A 19,072-nucleotide genomic window follows, 5' to 3' on the forward strand; every position below is an offset into this window, starting at 1 on the left:
ATATTTTTAATGTATTTGTTAACATCCTTTGCCTTATTTCTATTGGTATAGTATTTTTTGTCATTGGCTGTTTTTATAAGGATATGAACCTTCTGTTCGATATACTTTCCCAACAGTCTTGTCTGAAAAAAAAAAAATCGGTGGTATTTTTGATGTTAAAAGTAGTTTGTTTTTTTTTTTTCTTCATAATTTCTGGCTTCAGTGGCCTCTTTGGAAAAATTTTCCACTATCCACATGTTATAAACCAATTCTCCTGAATTTTGAGGTCGCCTGTCTGAGGCTGTAAATGATCCATTTAAAGCGGTATTATAAGAGCGGTTCTCTTTCTCTTATGGCTGAGACCTGGATCTTCCTTTCTGTTTTGTTTCCAAACAGTTGTCTCTATACCGGAGAGTGTGTAATTTCCTTGGTTCTGTTTTGCTGCAACAGAAATGGGTCCAGGTTCGACGCATGATACAGGATGCGTGGGGCTGGTGCACGGGGATGGCATGGAGGGAGGATATGGGGAAGAGGGAGGTGGGAGGGGGTTCAAGAGGGAACACATGTACACCGGGGGCGGATCATGTCAATGCATGGCAAAACCAACCAATATATTAATGTAAGGCAATATATTGTCACCTTGCTTATTTAACTTATATGCAGAGTACATCATGAGGAACGCTGGTCTGGAAGAAGCACAAGCTGGAATCAAGACTGCTGGGAGAAATATCAATAACCTCAGATATGCAGATGACACCACCCTTATGGCAGAAAGTGAGGAGGAACTAAAAAGCCTCTTGATGAAAGTGAAAGAGGAGAGTGAAAAGGTTGGCTTGAAGCTCAACATTCAGAAAACAAAGATCATGGCATCTGGTCCCATCACTTCATGGGAAAAAGATGGGGAAACAGTGGAAACAGTGTCAGGCTTTATTTTTGTGGGCTCCAAAATCACTGCGGATGCTGATTGCAGCCATGAAATTAAAAGATGCTTACTCCTTGGAAGGAAAGTTATGACCAACCTTGATAGTATGTTAAAAAGCAGAGACATTACTTTGCCAACCAACATCCGTCTAGTCAAGGCAATGGTTTTTCCCGTGGTCATGCATGGATGTGAGAGTTGGACTGTGAAGAAGGCTGATCGCCGAAGAATCGATGCTTTTGAACTGTGGTGTTGGAGAAGACTCTTGAGAGTCCCTTATACTGCAAGGAGATCCAACCAGTCCATTCTAAAGGAGATCAATCCTGGGTGTACATTGGAAGGACTGATGCTGAAGCTGAAACTGCAATACTTTGGCCACCTCATGCGACAAGTTGACTCACTGGAAAAGACTCTGATGCTGGGAAATGTTGGGGGCGGGAGGAGAAGGGGACGACAGAGAATGAGATGGCTGGATGGCATCACCGACTTGATGGACATGAGTTTGAGTGAACTGCGGGAGTTGGTGATGGACAGGGAGGCCTGGCGTGCTGTGATCCCTGGGGTTGTGGAGAGTCGGACACGACTGAGCGACTGAACTGAACTGAATTTGCCTCCAATAAAATTAAAAAAAAAAAAAGAAAGAAATGGCGGACCAGTTATAGCTCAGTGCTCTATTCGCAAACAAAGGGTAGTACACCCCTGAGGCACGAGGACAGGCCAACCCCACAGGAGAAGCCTCCATCGGTCTTGGCCCCTTCTTTTTAAACCTTTAGTCTCCTCCCCCCTGAGCCTGCCCGATGCAAATTAGGGGTAGCCAGGAAGGGGGCGTGTTTGTTTCACCTGAAGTTCTCTACTCTGGTCTGTGGATTTTTCATTTGTTCCCTTTTCACAGGCTTTTCCCTTTCTTTGCCTTTCAGTTCAGTTCAGTTCAGTTCATTTCAGGCGCTCAGTCGTGTCTGACTCTCCGCGACCCCATGAATCACAGCACGCCAGGCCTCCCTGTCTATCACCAACTCCCGGAGTTCACTCAAACTCATGTCCACAGAGTTGGTGATGCCATCCAGCCATCTCATTCTCTGTCGTCCCCGTCTGCTCCCACCCCCAATCCCTCCCAACATCAGAGTCTTTTCCAGTGAGTCAACTCGTCGCATGAGGTGGCCAAAGTATTGAAGTTTCAGCTTTAGCATCAGTCCTTCCAATGAACACCCAGGATCGATCTCCTTTAGAATGGGCTACCACCATTTTGGACTCCTTTTTCCTATTCCAGGGCTTCCCTTGTGGCCCAGCTGGTAAAGAATCCACCCACAATGCAGGAGACCTGGGTTCCATCCCTGGGTTGGGAAGATCCCCTGGAGAAGGCCTTTCCTTCCACTGTTCTAGCCTGGAGAATTCCATGAACTGTATGGTCCATGGGGTCTCAGAGTTGGACATGACTGAGAGACTTTTCACCTCACACTTTCTATTTTAACTACCTAACAGTATCATCAATTGAAAAAGAAATCTGTTCTGGGCTCAGGTTAAAATAATTTATCTGTCCATTTCTAGACTTTCTCTTCTGCTCTCCCACGAGTGTCATACCTTCATAGTACTTGTGTAGTATTTTTATATTATGCTGTAATATCCTTATTTGCGAGAATAAGCTCATCAGAATGCATTTTATCTTCCAAGTGAATTATTTAGTAATTTCTGACACTGTCTTTCACCTATGTTTTACAAAACCCACATAGATTCTGTGTGTGTGTGTGTGTGTGTGTGTGTGTGTGATCCCTGGGGATGAATAAAAGCTGAGGCAGTAACTGTCAGAAAGACTGAGCTTGGGAAGAGGAGCCGATTCTCCGTGTGTGTGTGTGTGTGTCTGTGTGTCTGTGTGGTGTGTGTGTGTGTGTGTGTGCTTGGGAGGAGGAGCCGAGTGTGTGTGTGTGTGTGTGTGTGTGTGCGCTTGAGAGGAGGAGCCGAGTGTGTGTGTGTGTGTGTCTGTGTGGTGTGTGTGTGTCTGTGTGTGTCTGTGTGTGTGTGTGTGGTGTGTGTGTGTGTGTGGTGTGTGTGTGTGTCTGTGTGTGTGTCTGTGTGTGTCTGTGTGTGTGTGTGGTGTCTGTGTGTGTGTGTGTGTGGTGTGTGTGTGTGTGTGGTGTGTGTGTGTGGTGTGTGTGGTGTGTGTGTGTGTGTGTGTGTGTGGTGTGTGTGTGTGTGTGGTGTGTGTGTGTCTGTGTGTGTGGGGTGTGTGTGTGTGGGGTGTGTGTGTGTCTGTGTGTGGTGTGTGTGTGTGTGTGTGTGTGTGTGTGTGTGTGATCCCTGGGGATGAATAAAAGCTGAGGCAGTAACTGTCAGAAAGACTGAGCTTGGGAAGAGGAGCCGATTCTCCGTGTGTGTGTGTGTGTGTGTGTGTGTGTCTGTGTGTCTGTGTGGTGTGTGTGTGTGTGTGTGCGCTTGAGAGGAGGAGCCGAGTGTGTGTGTGTGTGTGTCTGTGTGGTGTGTGTGTGTCTGTGTGTGTCTGTGTGTGTGTGTGGTGTGTGTGTGTGTCTGTGTGTGTGTGTGGTGTGTGTGTGTGTGTGGTGTGTGTGTGTGTCTGTGTGTGTGTCTGTGTGTGTGTCTGTGTGTGTGTGTGGTGTCTGTGTGTGTGTGTGTGTGGTGTGTGTGTGTGTGTGGTGTGTGTGTGTGGTGTGTGTGTGGTGTGTGTGTGTGTGTGTGTGTGTGTGTGGTGTGTGTGTGTGTGTGTGGTGTGTGTGTGTCTGTGTGTGTGGGGTGTGTGTGTGTGGGGTGTGTGTGTGTCTGTGTGTGGTGTGTGTGTGTGTGTGTGTGTGTGTGTGTGTGTGTGATCCCTGGGGATGAATAAAAGCTGAGGCAGTAACTGTCAGAAAGACTGAGCTTGGGAGGAGGAGCCGAGGGCAAGTGTCTGCCCTGAGGAGGCGCAGGGATGCTGGCCGCAGCCCGTGGAATGCACCAAGACCCAGTTGAGAACTTGATGAGCAGATGGAAACCCCTGCAGCGCTCTTCCTAGATTTGCATGGTTTTCAGTTGAACTGCTGACCATGGAAACCCAGGTCACAGGACTTACACTCCAAGGTTCTGGTAGTCAGTCAGGCCAGAACTCTGGATCTGTGGTGAGCAGCAGGGTTTGCATTTGACCTTTACGCGTGAGAAACCTGAGCTAGTTACAGTGAAAATGAAGAGCTGCCACCTCACCTGTCCTGGAGGTAGCCCTGGGACTCTGCAGACAAGGCCACTATGCTTCCAGGAGCAGCTCTGGAGGTGCTCAGTCCTCGGATGGTGTCCAGAGGCCGGCGGCATGGAGGGTGCAGTCACCCGAGGCTGTGGGGCGTCAGGACTGGGTGCTGCTGGTGCCCTGCTCAGAAAGGCCCAGCGTGATAAACAAGGCCTCAGACCTGGGGCAGCTGTACCTCCTGACAAAGTGGCCTGCCAGGGATGTTTACCACGAAATGCAATCTCGGGTCCCTGCATTTATCTGCTCCCTGGACAGGGCTCATCATTCCCATCTGTGTTTGGGTGAGAATCTTCCAAGAGATGAAGATTTTTGTTTTGGTCAGATTTTTTGATAGAATTTCTCTTTTCTGAAAATAATTAAGGCTGCAAGATTGGGTTCAGGTGAAGCCATTACTTTCCTGTGAAGGCTGATCAGCTCCATAGCACAGATGGAGGGTGGACGGCAGCCTTCCTGTGTATCCTGGTAGAAGGCAGAAGCCAGCGAGGGCAGCAGTCAGCACCCAAGTCTGTGTAGGTGTCAGCTGAGGCAACACATGATCCTCAAGCAAAAATATCTGATTTTGCCCTTCTGATGGGAAAGCAAGGCCAAACTACCTTCGAAAGATTTACACATTTGCCTGGTGTTCTGCGGGTTCCCTATCTCATTCTGAATCTCTTGGGACAAGAGGCATTCTGTCTCTGGGTATTATTTTCTTTTTTAATAACTCAGGGAAGGTTAGTTGATCTATAGCGAAAAGGAGTAGCACAGGTTTCTAAATTCAGAAAGCTGGGTTCTAGTTCTAACTCCACTATGAGTTGTGTGACCTTTGATTAATATTTTCCTTCTCCTAGTCTCAGTCTGCTTATTCATAAAATCGTAAGATATTTGCAAAATGCCCTCTGTGGGGTTGCAAGGGCGAACGATCTGAGGTTTATGAAAGCTCATGGGATCCACAGCCGTGCGGATACAAATACAACCTGACGTGAGAGAATGGAGGGATCTCACACAGTCCACTTCACGCCCACGTGGTTCTGGAGCTGGAGCTCCGCTTGGTCAAGGCCCAGCCAGACACACCGAGAACGTGCCTTTATTTGGCTTCTGTTACCTCCCCATCACATCATACCCAGCACCTATCCCAGGCTCGGGGGTCACTCGGGGCAGGTCCCTTTCAGTAGCTTATGGTTTCCTTATCCTTCTTATTGAAGGGATTGTAGGGTTTCACAGTTGTGACCATTCGAGAGAGCGGCCCCTGGTGACGGAAGAGGTCAACTGCCATTCCTTTCCGTAAGACCCTAACAAAATGGAGAGAAAAAAAGACATGAAATAAAATAGGAGCATATAACCTCATGTATTCTCCAACTAATGATACACAAATATGGGAGCGATGAAGAGAGAAAGCGATCGGCGTGGAGGGAGAGAGAAAACAGACGCACAGAACAGAGAGAGAGTGGGCGTGGTTAATGCTCGTGAGTACTGTTGCCTTTATTTTCCTTATTTGCGTTCAGTTCATTGACTCCGTACTATGCATTATACCGCTGACTGAAAATCGACCTTGTGCCTAGAATTACAGTTGGTGCCAAGAAGACAGAAAATACAGACAGAAGGAGGTGAAGCTGCAGAGAGGCCACTGAGTAACCAACAGTTACCACACAAAACCTTGGGGGTGTGGGCTCAGGGTGTGAGGCTGCCCAGAGGTAGAGTCATCTTCCTAGCTGGGAGAGGGACCTTTCTGGGTTTGAGAAATGAATGGCTTCTCCACCCTCCACCAACAAAGGAGAAAAGGCACCCTTTTGTGGGACTGCCTGCCTTCCCCTCCCAGACGCACACTGACCTAACTCGAGAGCTTATACTTGCATGAGGCCAGCCTCTGGACCTGGCTAAGATGCACTTGCATTTTCAGAGCTGTGTCACCTTACTGGCAAGGCAGGACTTTCATCAAATGTTTTCAAATTTGAGATATAATGAGCAATAACCCCCTGCTTCTCACTGGCAGCTTCAAAGCACGGAGTATGCACTAACTTCCCATCAAATGCCTCCTGTTTTCAATTTGCAAAATGGTGTTTATATATGGCTTTTAACAGAATGTTGTCTTTTATGAAAAGTAAGATGGCTATTCACAAGAAGTGAGCGTGTGTCTCCTGTAGTGTGTTCCATGCATGTTCTAAGGATAATGCAGAAGGGTGATAAGTATGTGGAGTTGAGTCTGAGAGGCTGAGATGCTGTCCCCTAAGATGCTTTCAATCTCTCAATGCGCTCCTTCTAGCAACAACAGTGGGGAAATGAACTCTTCTGTCTTTCTGGACTTGACACCCTATTTTTTAAACAATGTAAATTTACTCCTAATACTTAATTGTTCTTTAATGGAATAATCATCATTAGGACTTCCCCCTCCCCAATATATCCAAGCACATTGAGTAATAGGATTCATACTTACTGGTGCACTTCTGAATCTGGTGAGGGGGTCGTTGATGGACGATCAGAATTTGCTGGGTGGGTGGCTGTGAAATGAACCTTACCAGTGTATCCTGGAATATTTGCAGAGCTAAAGGAAAGAGTTAAAAGAGGGGAAGAAAGGAAACGAACACAACCATGTGCGAAAGAGTCACGGTCGCCAGCACCCAATTATGAAAACATAAGAAGGACGCAGTCTAAGGTTCCGCCCCACGCTTGGGTCTGGAAGTCGGATCGCCAGATAGGAAAGCGTGCAGGCAGGGGGCAGAGATGAGTAGATACCAGCCTTCGTCTCAGACTGAAGAAACTTATTTCAAGTCCATGTTTCTCTACTGTTTGAATTTGCATGTGTTTTACATACCTGATCCACCATGTTTCCTAAGGAAGGCGGACATGCTTTCCTTACCAAAAAGCAGACCCAGCTCCAGAAGAGAGCTCTGTGGTGCTGATTCCAATGCTGGTGGACACACAAGCATGATTTTTAAATAATACTTCTTTCTCGCTACCACTGATGTACTGACTTCATACAGTTTATGAAATTTAGCTCAATTCCACATACTCCTCTGTGTTCCTGGCCCTTTTCCCTCCAGAGAGAGTAAAAGAAAAACACAAGAATCTATGGCAGGTTTTTCAGTGTGGGTGTCCTCTTGATAAAGGCAAGCAGACATCCAAAACAAATATTCTAATGGGTAATTCAGAGGTGTGTGAATAATAACTACTCTTTTGACATTTTTACAGCATACAAAATCCTTCCATGGATCATTTCCTGAGCAAGAGGTGGGGCCAGTCTGAGTGCTGCTTGAGACACGGGATCTCATCCCCAGGTGTGAGGGAAGATGTGAGGTTGAGACTGTATCTCAAAGAACAGAAACATGCTCTCTGCAATCACGGGCCACTTCAAATAACATCGTCTGCGTTAAGTGCAGCTCTCAGGGTCCTCCTGGTGCCACAGTAAGCAGAGGGGAAGGTCAGCTTGCCCCGGCCACTCCCTGGTCCGTCCTCTGGGAGTGTGATATCCCTCGGCAAGGGCCCTTATCCTCCATGGATGCCCAGACACAAGGTAAGGAGCAGCAAGGACTGAGTCCCATGGGAGGCGCAGGGTCGGCTCCTCCGAGGGGGCCCCTGGTTTGACCCCATCCTGCACCACTGACTGCAGGAGGAACTGTCAAAACCCTCAGTTTTCAGAGCGGGCACACATGCAGTGGCAGGCGACGGGCAGGCAGCACAGGGCAGGGCAGTGCAGTGGGTGGCGCGTGCTCAGGGCCTCAGACCTGCGCCTCTGACTCTGCTTGCTGACTCGCAGGCCTGCACACAGACTGAGCCCCTGCAAGCCTCGCTGCCTCGGCTATGAGAAGGGTGACAGGACCAAGCTCAAGGCTGCAGTTGAGAGGGAGGCCAGATTCTACCTGCGTCTGTGGGCAGGCAGGTCCTCTGGGATCCTTCCGGGCATGGATTCTGTGACGGCATGAGCACACGAGGGGACCGGACATATAGGGCAGGGCCTGCGCCAATAAACGTTCTGTGTCTCTTCCAAGCACATCAGTCTGCGACTAGCTGGCTCTCAGGCAATAAGATGGGGGACACCGATGCAGACAAAGGGAAGGGCAAGCACGTCAAGGGCCACAGCAGAATGAGCGGTGCAAGTTAATGGATGCGGTGAGGCTGGGAACTCAGGGAGCCAGGCCTGCTCCCACCCCTCCACCAGCTGTGAGATAAAGTAGGGAAAGCCCTGGGCGGCTGTAGCCAAGAGTGCACACGGCCTCCCAGCGCCCTTGGGGCCGGAGGGATTCAGTGAAGGCAAAAGCTGCTGGCAAGTCTTTAGCACTTAGTAGGTGCTCAGCTAATTTTAGTCAGAATACAAGATTTTAAAGAAATAAGAAATGTACGAAATAGCAGCCTGGCACTGAAGAATGCAGTTGATCCAGGACAGGCAGCTGGAGAGAGGTAGACAGTGGTTTCCCAACGCTGCTGCGCCTGACAACTCGGGGATTTTTCAAAGGTACCAACGCCTGACTACCACCCACCAGACATGCTAATTTAATTGGTGAGTGCTGTGAACTGGAAATTGTGTTTTTCTTTTTTAATCTCTCTCCATAACTCTCATGGGCAGTCAACTTTGGAAGTCTCTGTTTCAGGTTTCAGGTTTATTGGAGGGACCTGGGTGAGTGAACTACCACTGCCAAATTCTAGGCAGGACCCTTCAGGATTTCTTGGAATCTTCTCCTAGAATTGTAGCTGTATGTCAGAGTGGGAACAAAAAGTGGGGCAAAGTCATTCATATGTTATATCTCTCCCCGAATTCATCAAAGGTTCCATGCATGTTATGAAGGAAACCCCCTTCCTTTGCATGAGAGATTTTTTCCACTGCCTCTAAAACACCTGCAGAATGAAAATGCCTCTAAGGTCACAGCCTTCCATTAGAGCAGTAAGAAGTCAAAGATGGAAGCTCAAGAAGGGCTGGATCTAAAACACCATCCAACTATTTGTGATTTACCTGTGGCATACAGGATACTGATGTTAAATAGTATTCCATGTCACGTTATAATAATGATATTATATTACATCATATCTAAAAATAACAAACATGAACTAGAGGACTGAATTAATGATAAGCTGCTTGGGCTTGAGAAATGAAGGCAGTTGCATAATAAACTGCCACATATTTGAAAACGAAAGTCCTCACCCACGCTGCTTCTTGAATCTATTCCATTTAACTCTTTTTCAGGGAAAACAAAGGGGAACATTTTTTCCATCTTAAGTGCAACAAGACTAGATGAGATCAGATTCTAGGGGACGCTCTATAGACCCATGACTGATGGGTGATAAGGCTTTTCAAATGAAAGACACTGAAAAGTACAGGCTCTGAGAGAATTTCCAAGTCAGCTGTATGATCAGACCCACTCCCTCATTTAAGGAGAGCTAAGGGAAGCTACAGTCAGAACTGGACGTGGAACAACAGACTGGTTCCAAATAAGAAAAGGAGTACATCAAGGTTGTATATTGTCACCCTGCTTATTTAACTTATATGCAGAGTACATCATGAGGAACACTGGGCTGGAAGAAGCACAAGCTGGAATCAAGATTGCCAGGAGAAATATCAATAACCTCAGATATGCAGATGACACTACCCTTATGGCAGAAAGTGAAGAGGAACTAAAAAGCCTCTTGATGAAAGTGAAAGAGGAGAGTGAAAAGGTTGGCTTCAAGCTCAACATTCAGAAAACAAAGATCATGGCATCTGGTCCCATCACTTCATGGCAAATAGATGGGGAAACAGTGGAATCAGTGTCAGACTTTGTTTTTTTTGGGCTCCAAATCACTGCGGATGCTGATTGCAGCCATGAAATTAAAAGACGCTTACTCCTTGAAGGAAAGTTATGACCAACCTACATAGTATATTAAAAAGCAGAGACATTACTTTGCCAACAGAGGTCCGTCTAGTCAAGGCTATGGTTTTTCCCGTGGTCATGTATGGATGTGAGAGTTGGACTGTGAAGAAAGCTGATCGCTGAAGAATTGATGCTTTTGAACTGTGGTGCTGAAGAAGACTTTGAGAGTCCCTTGGACTGCAAGGAGATCCAACCAGTCCATTCTAAAGGAGATCAATCCTGGGTGTTCATTGGAAGGACTAATGCTGAAGCTGAAATGCCAATACTTTGGCCACCTCATGCGACGAGTTGACTCACTGGAAAAGACTCTGATGCTGGGAGGGATTGGGGGCGGGAGGAGAAGGGAACGACAGAGAATGAGATGGCTGGATGGCATCACCGACTCGATGGACATGAGTTTGAGTGAACTGCGGGAGCTGGTGATGGACAGGGAGGCCTGGCGTGCTGTGATTCATGGGGTCGCAAAGAGTCGGACACGACTGAGCGACTGAACTGAACTGAACTGAAGGGAAGCAGGAGCCCATTTAACAACAAGTGGTTTTCATGTTTGTCTTTGCTCCATAGTTGCTAGTCTTCTGAACACCTTCCTTGGCACCCGATTCCCAAAATAAGCCTAGGGTTGGTCCACTATGGGTAACTGAATAAATTACTGCCTAAGTTTATAACTAATTGGTTTTGCTCAACAAAGCATAATATAATAGAAATTAGATCACTTGAGAAATATAAGGAAGTTTAGTAAATCAGTTAGAAAAAAGGGGCCCAGGTGGCATATCATTAAAAGACAAATAGAAAAGTAAAGGACACATGGAGCAAATCATCCTATATGTCGATTATAAGTCATGCATACGTGGATGAGAATTCCAGCTTGAAAACACTCTCTGTCTGCACCACAGACCTGATAATCCTCGGGGGCCCATACCCTTTGTGACACGTGGGCTGCTTTATTCAATCTCACAACACTCCACGTCCTTGGTCCTGGGACCATGCCGTGGTATAGAGGTGGGCACTGAGTCTTGAGAACAGGTCTAAGCCATGTGCCCAGAGACAACAAGGCTGGCAGGTGATGGAACCGAGTGGCCCCAGAAGGCCCTGAAACCCAGGCTTCCAGCTGAGCGGCATCTATTCTGGGTTAAGTGTAGTGCAATTCAAGTCACCTGGACCCTTGTTTATTGAGAGCTATTCTATGTCAGGTAGAGATCTAGCAGAACTCAAACAGGCTAGGCTCCTGATCGCTTTCACATTAAGAAGGAAATTTTGCAAATGCACAACTAGAGGCTCACAGAACCCAAGTGGGGCAAAGACGACTGATGCAAACTAGGAGCAGGGGCATCGGACAGGGATACAGCCAGATGCTTTCAGAGTGTGTTGGGGGCTGGCATCTGCCTCCAGGGTGGCACCCCGCCCTGTAACCCTGGACAGGGTCTTTCCAGACCACCTCTGCCCAAGTTGGGGTGGGGAAATTCACAGTTCCCTTACAGGCAGTGTGGGGCCAGGGTACCTGGGCAAAGTGTTGGCCTAGTGCAAGAGTAGGGGGAGGAGGAGGCAAGCCTGGGAAGGTGGGGAAAGGGGAGGGAAGGCTGAAGGAGCAGCTCAGAAGTCCAACTAGCACCAGAGTGGTTCTGGTCACTGGGCTGTGCATCCCTGAATATAATGAGATACTGTGGCCCCGGGATCTGCTCAGGAATTAGTTTCACTCTTATCATCATCATGCTCTACAGGCTATGCTTTTCTCCCTCTGTTCTCAGGGAACCTTTACCTCTTCCATCCAAAAGAGGACACAGAAATGAGCAAACAGCCCCGACCAGAGCAGGGCTGAGGCCTCAGGAAGCATTCACTGGCTGGAGGTGGCCCAGGGGGGTGGGAGCCCTGTTCTCTTAACCGCTCACAAAATGAGTGTCTGGGGCTCTTTAATCATTTACTCTGCCTCAGCCTCCTCATCTGTAAAGTGGGGAGAGAGCCTGTTCCCCCACCTTTGGCCTCATCACACTACTTTGAAAAACAAATGAGGGAGTCGATGTGAAAGTTCTCTGAAAAGGCAGAAGTGTGGGCTAGTGTAAGGAACTGCTATTCATAGCCTGGCTTGAAGCTGGGCTGTGGTTAAGATCTTGTTAAAGGTGCAGCACAGGAGGGCAGGGCGGCCCCTCTTCCAGCTCAGGACATGGCCCTCGGCCGCCTAGGGATCACTGTGGACAATTACGCGTTATTTGCAAATGCTTCATCAGAGAGATGACTGGGGTGAAAGCACCGTGAACGTGAAACTGGGTGAAGCCCTGAAATAAAGGATCAAGGTTTAGTGGAAGACAGCATGGTGGAAGCACCAAGCTGGCTGGGAAACGGTGGTCTGGAAAGCACCGGGTGTGCTGGGGTGGGGTGTGGGTCAGAGGGCACGGGCTCTGCTCTGTCACCTGGATGCGCCCTCTCCTGTCCTCCTTGGCAAAACAAGGGAGGGGCTGGGCCAGCTGAGACGCACATACGTGAGAGCCCGTGTGGCCCCTCTCAGAGGAAAACTGCATTCCCTTTTCTTAGGAAAGGGCAAGGTTCCAAGCTTTGGGTTCCTGACTCGGCACAGATATGTTGTTTTGAAACCATGTGGAACCACAAGATAGGTACTAACAGAAAAAAAAAAAAACAACTTCTCTTCCACCCTGTTCATTGTGCTCTTGAAAGAATATGGCTCTAGTATTTAGGAGAAAGATAAAGAACAGATTTGGAAAAATTGGGGGTTCCTTATGTTTCCCTTGCTAGCATGACACAGATTATAAGTGAGGAGTGACTTTTTATCTTTTTCTTTTTTTAATTCCTACTCAGTTCCCTGAACTTCCAGAACTCCTGTTGAATCTAGTGGATACTGTGGATTCTAGTTCCCAAAGGAGGCTCAAGTTAGAAGTTAGGAACTTCAGTGGAGACTGAATTACTGTCTTGAATTCCTTAACTCTGAATATCCTTTAATAATAGGTCATGCCTACCAAATAAAAAAATATTTTAATGCAAAACTCATGGAAGAGTTCTGCTTTTAGGGATTTGTTCTACAAGAAATGTATGCATGATTGTACAAAGATAATGTGGAGGTTGTTTATTGCTGTATTTTTTAACAAGAGAAAAAATTTCAATAATTACTCAGCCCACGTAAACTCTAACTTGCAGTGGAGTATCACACAGCCATTAAAAAGGATTTTCACAGCCCTGCCCACCACTGAGGAAAATGTCCACTGCATCTGTCAATCTTACACCTCCCCACACCTCCCCACCTCACACACAACAATGTGTGGCTGCCTACATACAGACATTCACGCAGGTCTGGCAGAAAAGTCTAAAATATGTATCAACTTTCAATACTGAGACTGAGAATGGGTATTTTATTTTACAAATATAATTGAATTATTTTTATAATAAACCCACCTGGAAGGAGAAGAAGGAGCTGTCTGGTGAGCTTAAATGCTAGCACTGAGGTGTGAGTGCACACTCTGGGCGTAAGCTACGGCTCCACTGTACATACGTTTATATAGTTTGACCTCATAGTCCTTGCAAGAAGTCCCCCTTTAGTAAATAACTCCAAGTTATGAAAAAGATTCACTTAAAAAGTATTTGACAACATTATTTATCATAGTAAAAAACAGAAAACATTTACATATGTAACCTAAATGCACTAGTCAATGACAGTGCTGTGTGTGCCGTGTTTAGTTGCTCAGTCATGTCCGACTCTTTGCGACCCCATGGACTATAACCTGTAAAGCGCCTATGTCCTTTGGGATTCTCCAGGCAAGAATACTGGAGTGGGTTGCCATGCCCTCCTCCGGGGGATCTTCCCAACCCAGGGATCGAACCCAGGTCTCCCACATTGCAGGAGGATTCTTTACCATCTGAACCACCAGGGAAGCGCAAGAATACTGGAGTGGGTAGCCTATCCCTTTTCCAGGGGATCTTCCCAACTCAGGAATCAAACTGGGGTCTCCAGCATTGCAGGCAGGTTCTTTACTGGCTGAGATACCAGGGAAGCCCCCTGGAAGTCAACGACAGTACATCTATAAAAACAAAAAATTATGATCTACACAAATAAAAGATTACGATGAGTTCATAATAACATGTGCCCATGATGATGCTCTAAAGTGAATGCAGTAAAAATTACATATGTAGCATGATCACAGCTGTGTAAATATGCACAAGATGAGGATGCAGATGACAGATGGAAATATGCCAAAATCTTAAACACAGCTGTTTTTATGTGACAGTTTAGTTGCATGATTATTATTATTAATTTTTTCTGTACTTTTTTCCTATAATGATCAAATTTGGTTCTACAATTTTAAAAGTTGATTTTAAAACCATTAGCATAATCACCACCATTACACTGGCCATGTCAAATGACTTGGTGCCCAGAATACAAAATCAATGAGTAAGGCACATTTGAAAGCATTCACCTTTTGGGGAAACTGGTGATTCCAACCACTGAACCCAAGAGTCGTAGCCTTGACTCTGTCTGAAATGCGGCTTCCACTGAAAGGGGTGGGGCAGGCAGTGTTCCTGGCCTAAGTGTCATGGGTTATGAGGAAATCCTTAAAGATGATCTCATAAAGATGTTTCCCTTTAGGAAAGTTTAAGGTGAGAAAATCAAGGAAGAGTCATCTTTGCTTTCGAGTAGGATGGTACTCTATTGGGCACAAAGTAAGTTTATGTGTTTCTGGGTTCTGGACCTCATGCAGATGCCATCACGTTGCATGCATCTTCTGTACTTGGCTCAGTGTGGTACTGTAGAAACAACGCAGTATTTTGTTTAGAGATTCAAGTATATGCAGCAAAGCTACCAAGCAAAGCAAGCAGAGGATAAGCAACAAAGACTGATGTGACGACTTCTGGGCTGGGGAAGGAGACTCAGGAGATGAGGCTATAAGGGGTATATCACTTCAGTTCAGTTCAGTCGCTCAGTCGTGTCCGACTCTTCGCGACCCCATGAATCACAGCACGCCAGGCCTCCCTGTCCATCACCAACTCCCGGAGTTCACTCAAACTCATGTCCACAGAGTCGGTGATGCCATCCAGCCATCTCATTCTTGGTCATCCCCTTCTCCTTCCGCCCCCAACCTTTCCCAGCGTCAGAGTCTTTTCCAGTGAGTCAACTCGTCGCATGAGGTGGCCAAAGTATTGCAGTTTCAGCTTTAGCATCAGTCCTTCCAATGAACACCCAGGACTGATCTCCTTTAGAATGGACTGGTTAGATCTCCTTGCAGTCCAAGGAACTCTCAAGAGTCTTCTCCAGCACCACAGTTCAAAAGCATCAATTCTTCGGCGATCAGCTTTCTTCACAGTCCAACTCTCACATCCATAAGGGGTATATAGGCAGTGTAAAAGATGTGAATAAAATACTGTTTCTTTAGCTAGGCCTGGGACCCAGGCATTTCCTTGTTATTTTGATTTATATTTTAAATATGACACTACATATTTCGTATCTATATCTCATAATAAAAACAGAAAGCCTTTTTCTGTGTTAAAAAGTTACAGTGAATGAAAGTGTTAGTTGCTCAGTCATGTCCGACTCTTCGTGACACCATGGACCATAGCCTGCCACGTTCCTCTGTCCATGGAATTCTCCAGGCAAGAATACTGGAGTGGGTAGCCGTTCAGTTCTTCAGGGGATCTTCTTGACAACCCAGGGATCAAAGCCAGGTCTCCTGCATTGCAGGCAGATTCTTTACTGTCTGAGCCACCAGGGAAGCCCTAAAGGGGACGCTGCGGCCGCATGGGTGGGAAATCCAATGCGGGCCTCCCGTGGGGCAGGTGAGAACTCTACCACTAACCACCTATGCTTCATTAAAATTCTATTAAAAATTGAAACCTCATCCAAAGAAGAAACTTTGCAACCTTGGAGGCCCTCTAGTGTCCAATTTAGGTTAGTACAGTTAATATCCAATTTTACATGATCCACTCAAATTTCCTTTTCTTTAAAACACTAACAGCAAGATGAGGTAGAAGGGCATGCTCCCAAATTTACTCAAGTTAAACAGTATGTTCTACATCAAATTTTTAAAATTCTGCCAGACTGATCTTTACTCTCCTTGAAGAGTGATCCAGAAGAACACATTTTATTCTTTAACAAGAATGTTTCATAAAACACTTCAAAATTCAAATGTACATTTCAAAGGAAAAATACTAGAAAATTTGATGCCAGAAGAATATTTTCAATTGAGTTTATCCTTATTTTCACTCTTAAACTTTTTTTTTTAGAATCTCTACTTTTAATAGCAATCATTTCCCTGCAGAAATTAGGCAAGAATCGTAACAGACAAATCCTTCCTTAGGACTCAGCTAAAACGTCACAGCCTTCAAGGCTTGTGGATAAAACTGACCGCTCCATACAACCAAGATCAAGAACACTAAACCTGCTTCTCAGGAGCCTCATCCATCCTGCCTTATACTATCATTCTGGGGGTGTGGCGCTCACCGGCCCTGCAGGTTTGCAAGCTGCGTGAGGGCTGCGTGTTTGGTACAGTACCTGGAATCCTTTATGTACTCTCTCTTCTTTCTTTCTCTCTTATGTACTTTCTCTCTTCTTTCTTACTGGTTGAAATATAACAACTCATTTATTTCTTCAATGCAGTAAGTTATAGAAATATAATTTAAAACCAAGGTTACTTTTGAAAGTTTACTTTGGTCAAGTAGTCAAAAGAATTAGGGTGCAGAATGTGTAACACATGAAAATGCAAAATTATTAGGGGATGTAGAACAGGTATGAAGGACAGCCGATGTGAAACTGAGCTGTTTTGTTATTTTGGCACAGCGGATTTTTTTTTTTTTTTTAAAGAGCAACTGACATTTAAAATACCGTTGGTGATTCACACTATAGGCTTACAGGACCTCTCCTGCAAACCCTGCAGTCATCAAAGAAACTGAAGTTGCGCCAGCGGTGACGTGCAGCAGCTCGGGGCATAACCAAGAAAATTTGGCCCACGGTTACCGCAGAGCACAGTTCAGTCCACAAAGAGCGAAATAATGCCTTTCGCAGGCACACGGATGGACCCGGAGACCGTCACCCCGAGTGAAGAAAGACAAAGGCAGTGCCATTGCGATCACTCATATGCGGGGCTAAATAGAAATGGTGCGAATGAGCTCACTCACACACAGGGCCAAGGACGCAGAAAACGGGCTTAGGGCTACTGGGGATAAGGTTTGGGAGGGTAAACAGCAGACTGGGATTGACATACACATCCTGGTGTTGTTGTTTAGTCGCTGACTCTCTCCAGCTCTTTTCCAGCCCCATGGACTGTAGCCTGCCGGGCTCCTCTGTCCACGGGATTTCCCAGGCACGAATACTGGAGTGGGTTGCCATTTCTTGCTCCAGGGGAACTTCCTGACCCAGGGATTGAACTTGTGTCTCCAGCTTGGCATGTAGATTCTTTTGCTGTTGAGCCAACTGGGAAGCCCTTGTACTGACACTGCTATATATGAAGTATATAACTAACAATGACCTGCTGAATAGCACAGGGGACTCTACTCAATACTTTGTAATGACCTATATGGGAAAAGAACCTAAAAAAGAGTGGAATATATATATATATATATATATATATATATGTATAACTGATTCACTTTGCTGTACAGCAGAAACTAACGCAACATTGTAAATCTACTCCAACAAAGTTTTTAAAAAACCACATAGAACATTGGCTTATTGTAGTGAGTCTTGTGAATTATCCTAATGAAGCAATTTCTGAGCTTCAGTATTTCCATGGGTGAAAGCAAATATATATATATATATATATATATATATTCATAAGACATTGGATGTAAACCCAGGTTAGTCACTGTTCAAAACTATAATCTCCTTTGTGAGAAACTATAGTCCTTTCAGGAAACAAGTATCTTTCTTCTTAAGTTCTGCCCAGTGCCAGGCTGTTTTCTGTTTTTTTAATTATTGAAGTACAGTTGATTTAGAATGTTGTTCCAATTTCTGCTATATGGCAAAGTGACTCAGTTATATACACATTCCTTTTTATATTCTTTTCCATTATGGTTTTATCAGTAGGAACTTGTTTATTCAAGGCCGTTTTTCTATTGCTTCATTTACTGCAGAGCCTGTGACCACGTTTCTTCCTTAATAATAAAGTAAGAGACATAATCACATGTGGAACTCACCGACTTGAGTTTGTATAAAGGATTTCAGAGCTGCGAGGCTTGGCAAGAGATGTGATGTCTCCACAGGGGTTGTCAAGGTCATCGGCATTTGTAGACTGCACGCAACCACTGTTGGGATGAAAAGACTTTTTAATAGTTTTTATTAGAAACATAGAAAACATAGGTGAACATATCCTAAGTTGCAAAGGAAATCTTTCCAAAACAGATCAAAATTCAAAATGTAATACATTAACCACTGTGATAGAACAATTTGCCTTAAAAAATAAAGGAGATTTTCTTTTTTAGAGTAAGAATTGATCTTCGGTTTGGGCCAGAGTGAGAATAACAGCTGGTCTGTGTTTCTGAGCAAAGAAGTAGGCTGTTTCTGCAGCCATGAGCCAAGTCCTTCCCTGGAGCCTGGAGATGGCCTGGGGCAGGCAGCTGCGGTGTCCCAGTGTAGAGGAGGTTTCTGTGGACATGGAAACAGGGTACGGGCCTGGGATTCTGGGTGTGTGCCTCCAGGGCCTGTGAGAAGGTCCAATCCATCAATAGAAGTGAGAGGGTGTCCTGGAGGCATTTCTGGGGTCACTCATAGAAAAAGGAGTCAACTCAACTGGGAAGCAGGAGAGACTGGAGTAATGGGGGGGTGGCAGCAAAGATGAAAGGCCCAGATTCTTCCATTTCTTGGATTTTCTTTGTTCCAAGTTACTGTGATCTGAATGTAACATTCAGATGACATGTATATGCTGAAATCCTAACACCCAAAGGTGATGGTATCAGGAGGCGGGAGGTACTTGAGTCATTAGTGTCCTTATAAAAGTGGCCCCACAAGCCCCTCATTCCCTACACCTCGTGTGGACACAAATGTGTGACTAGCAGAGGGCTGTCCCTGGGCCATCCCTGATGTCAGGACTGCAGAACTGTGGGAAATAAACTGCTGCTATCAGCCCCAGTCTGTGCTGAGCCGTGCCAACATCCCAAGATGGCTAAAACACAAGGTGTTTCTCCATTATAAAGCACAGAAAA

The 19,072-nt window shown here is 45.9% G+C and overlaps 1 protein-coding gene across 1 annotated transcript in view; it reads right to left on the reverse strand.

The window, feature by feature from the left end:
- Window positions 1–5,023: 5,023 nt before the first annotated feature.
- The window catches only part of SPMIP7 (sperm microtubule inner protein 7), a 66,490-nt gene continuing 52,441 nt past the window's right edge, over window positions 5,024–19,072 (reverse strand). The window contains exons 7-9 of the mRNA XM_088832042.1: window positions 18,068–18,175; window positions 6,535–6,642; window positions 5,024–5,392 (exon numbers count right to left, since the gene is read on the reverse strand). Of these exons, the coding sequence (XP_088688168.1) occupies window positions 5,269–5,392; window positions 6,535–6,642; window positions 18,068–18,175 (340 nt within the window). The 3' untranslated portion in view covers window positions 5,024–5,268. The remainder of the gene's footprint in view (window positions 5,393–6,534; window positions 6,643–18,067; window positions 18,176–19,072) is intronic.

This window comes from Moschus berezovskii, chromosome 3 (genome assembly GCF_049115385.1).
Source record: "Moschus berezovskii isolate FMDL1 chromosome 3, NW_MosBer_1.0, whole genome shotgun sequence".
Taxonomy (NCBI): domain Eukaryota; kingdom Metazoa; phylum Chordata; class Mammalia; order Artiodactyla; family Moschidae; genus Moschus; species Moschus berezovskii.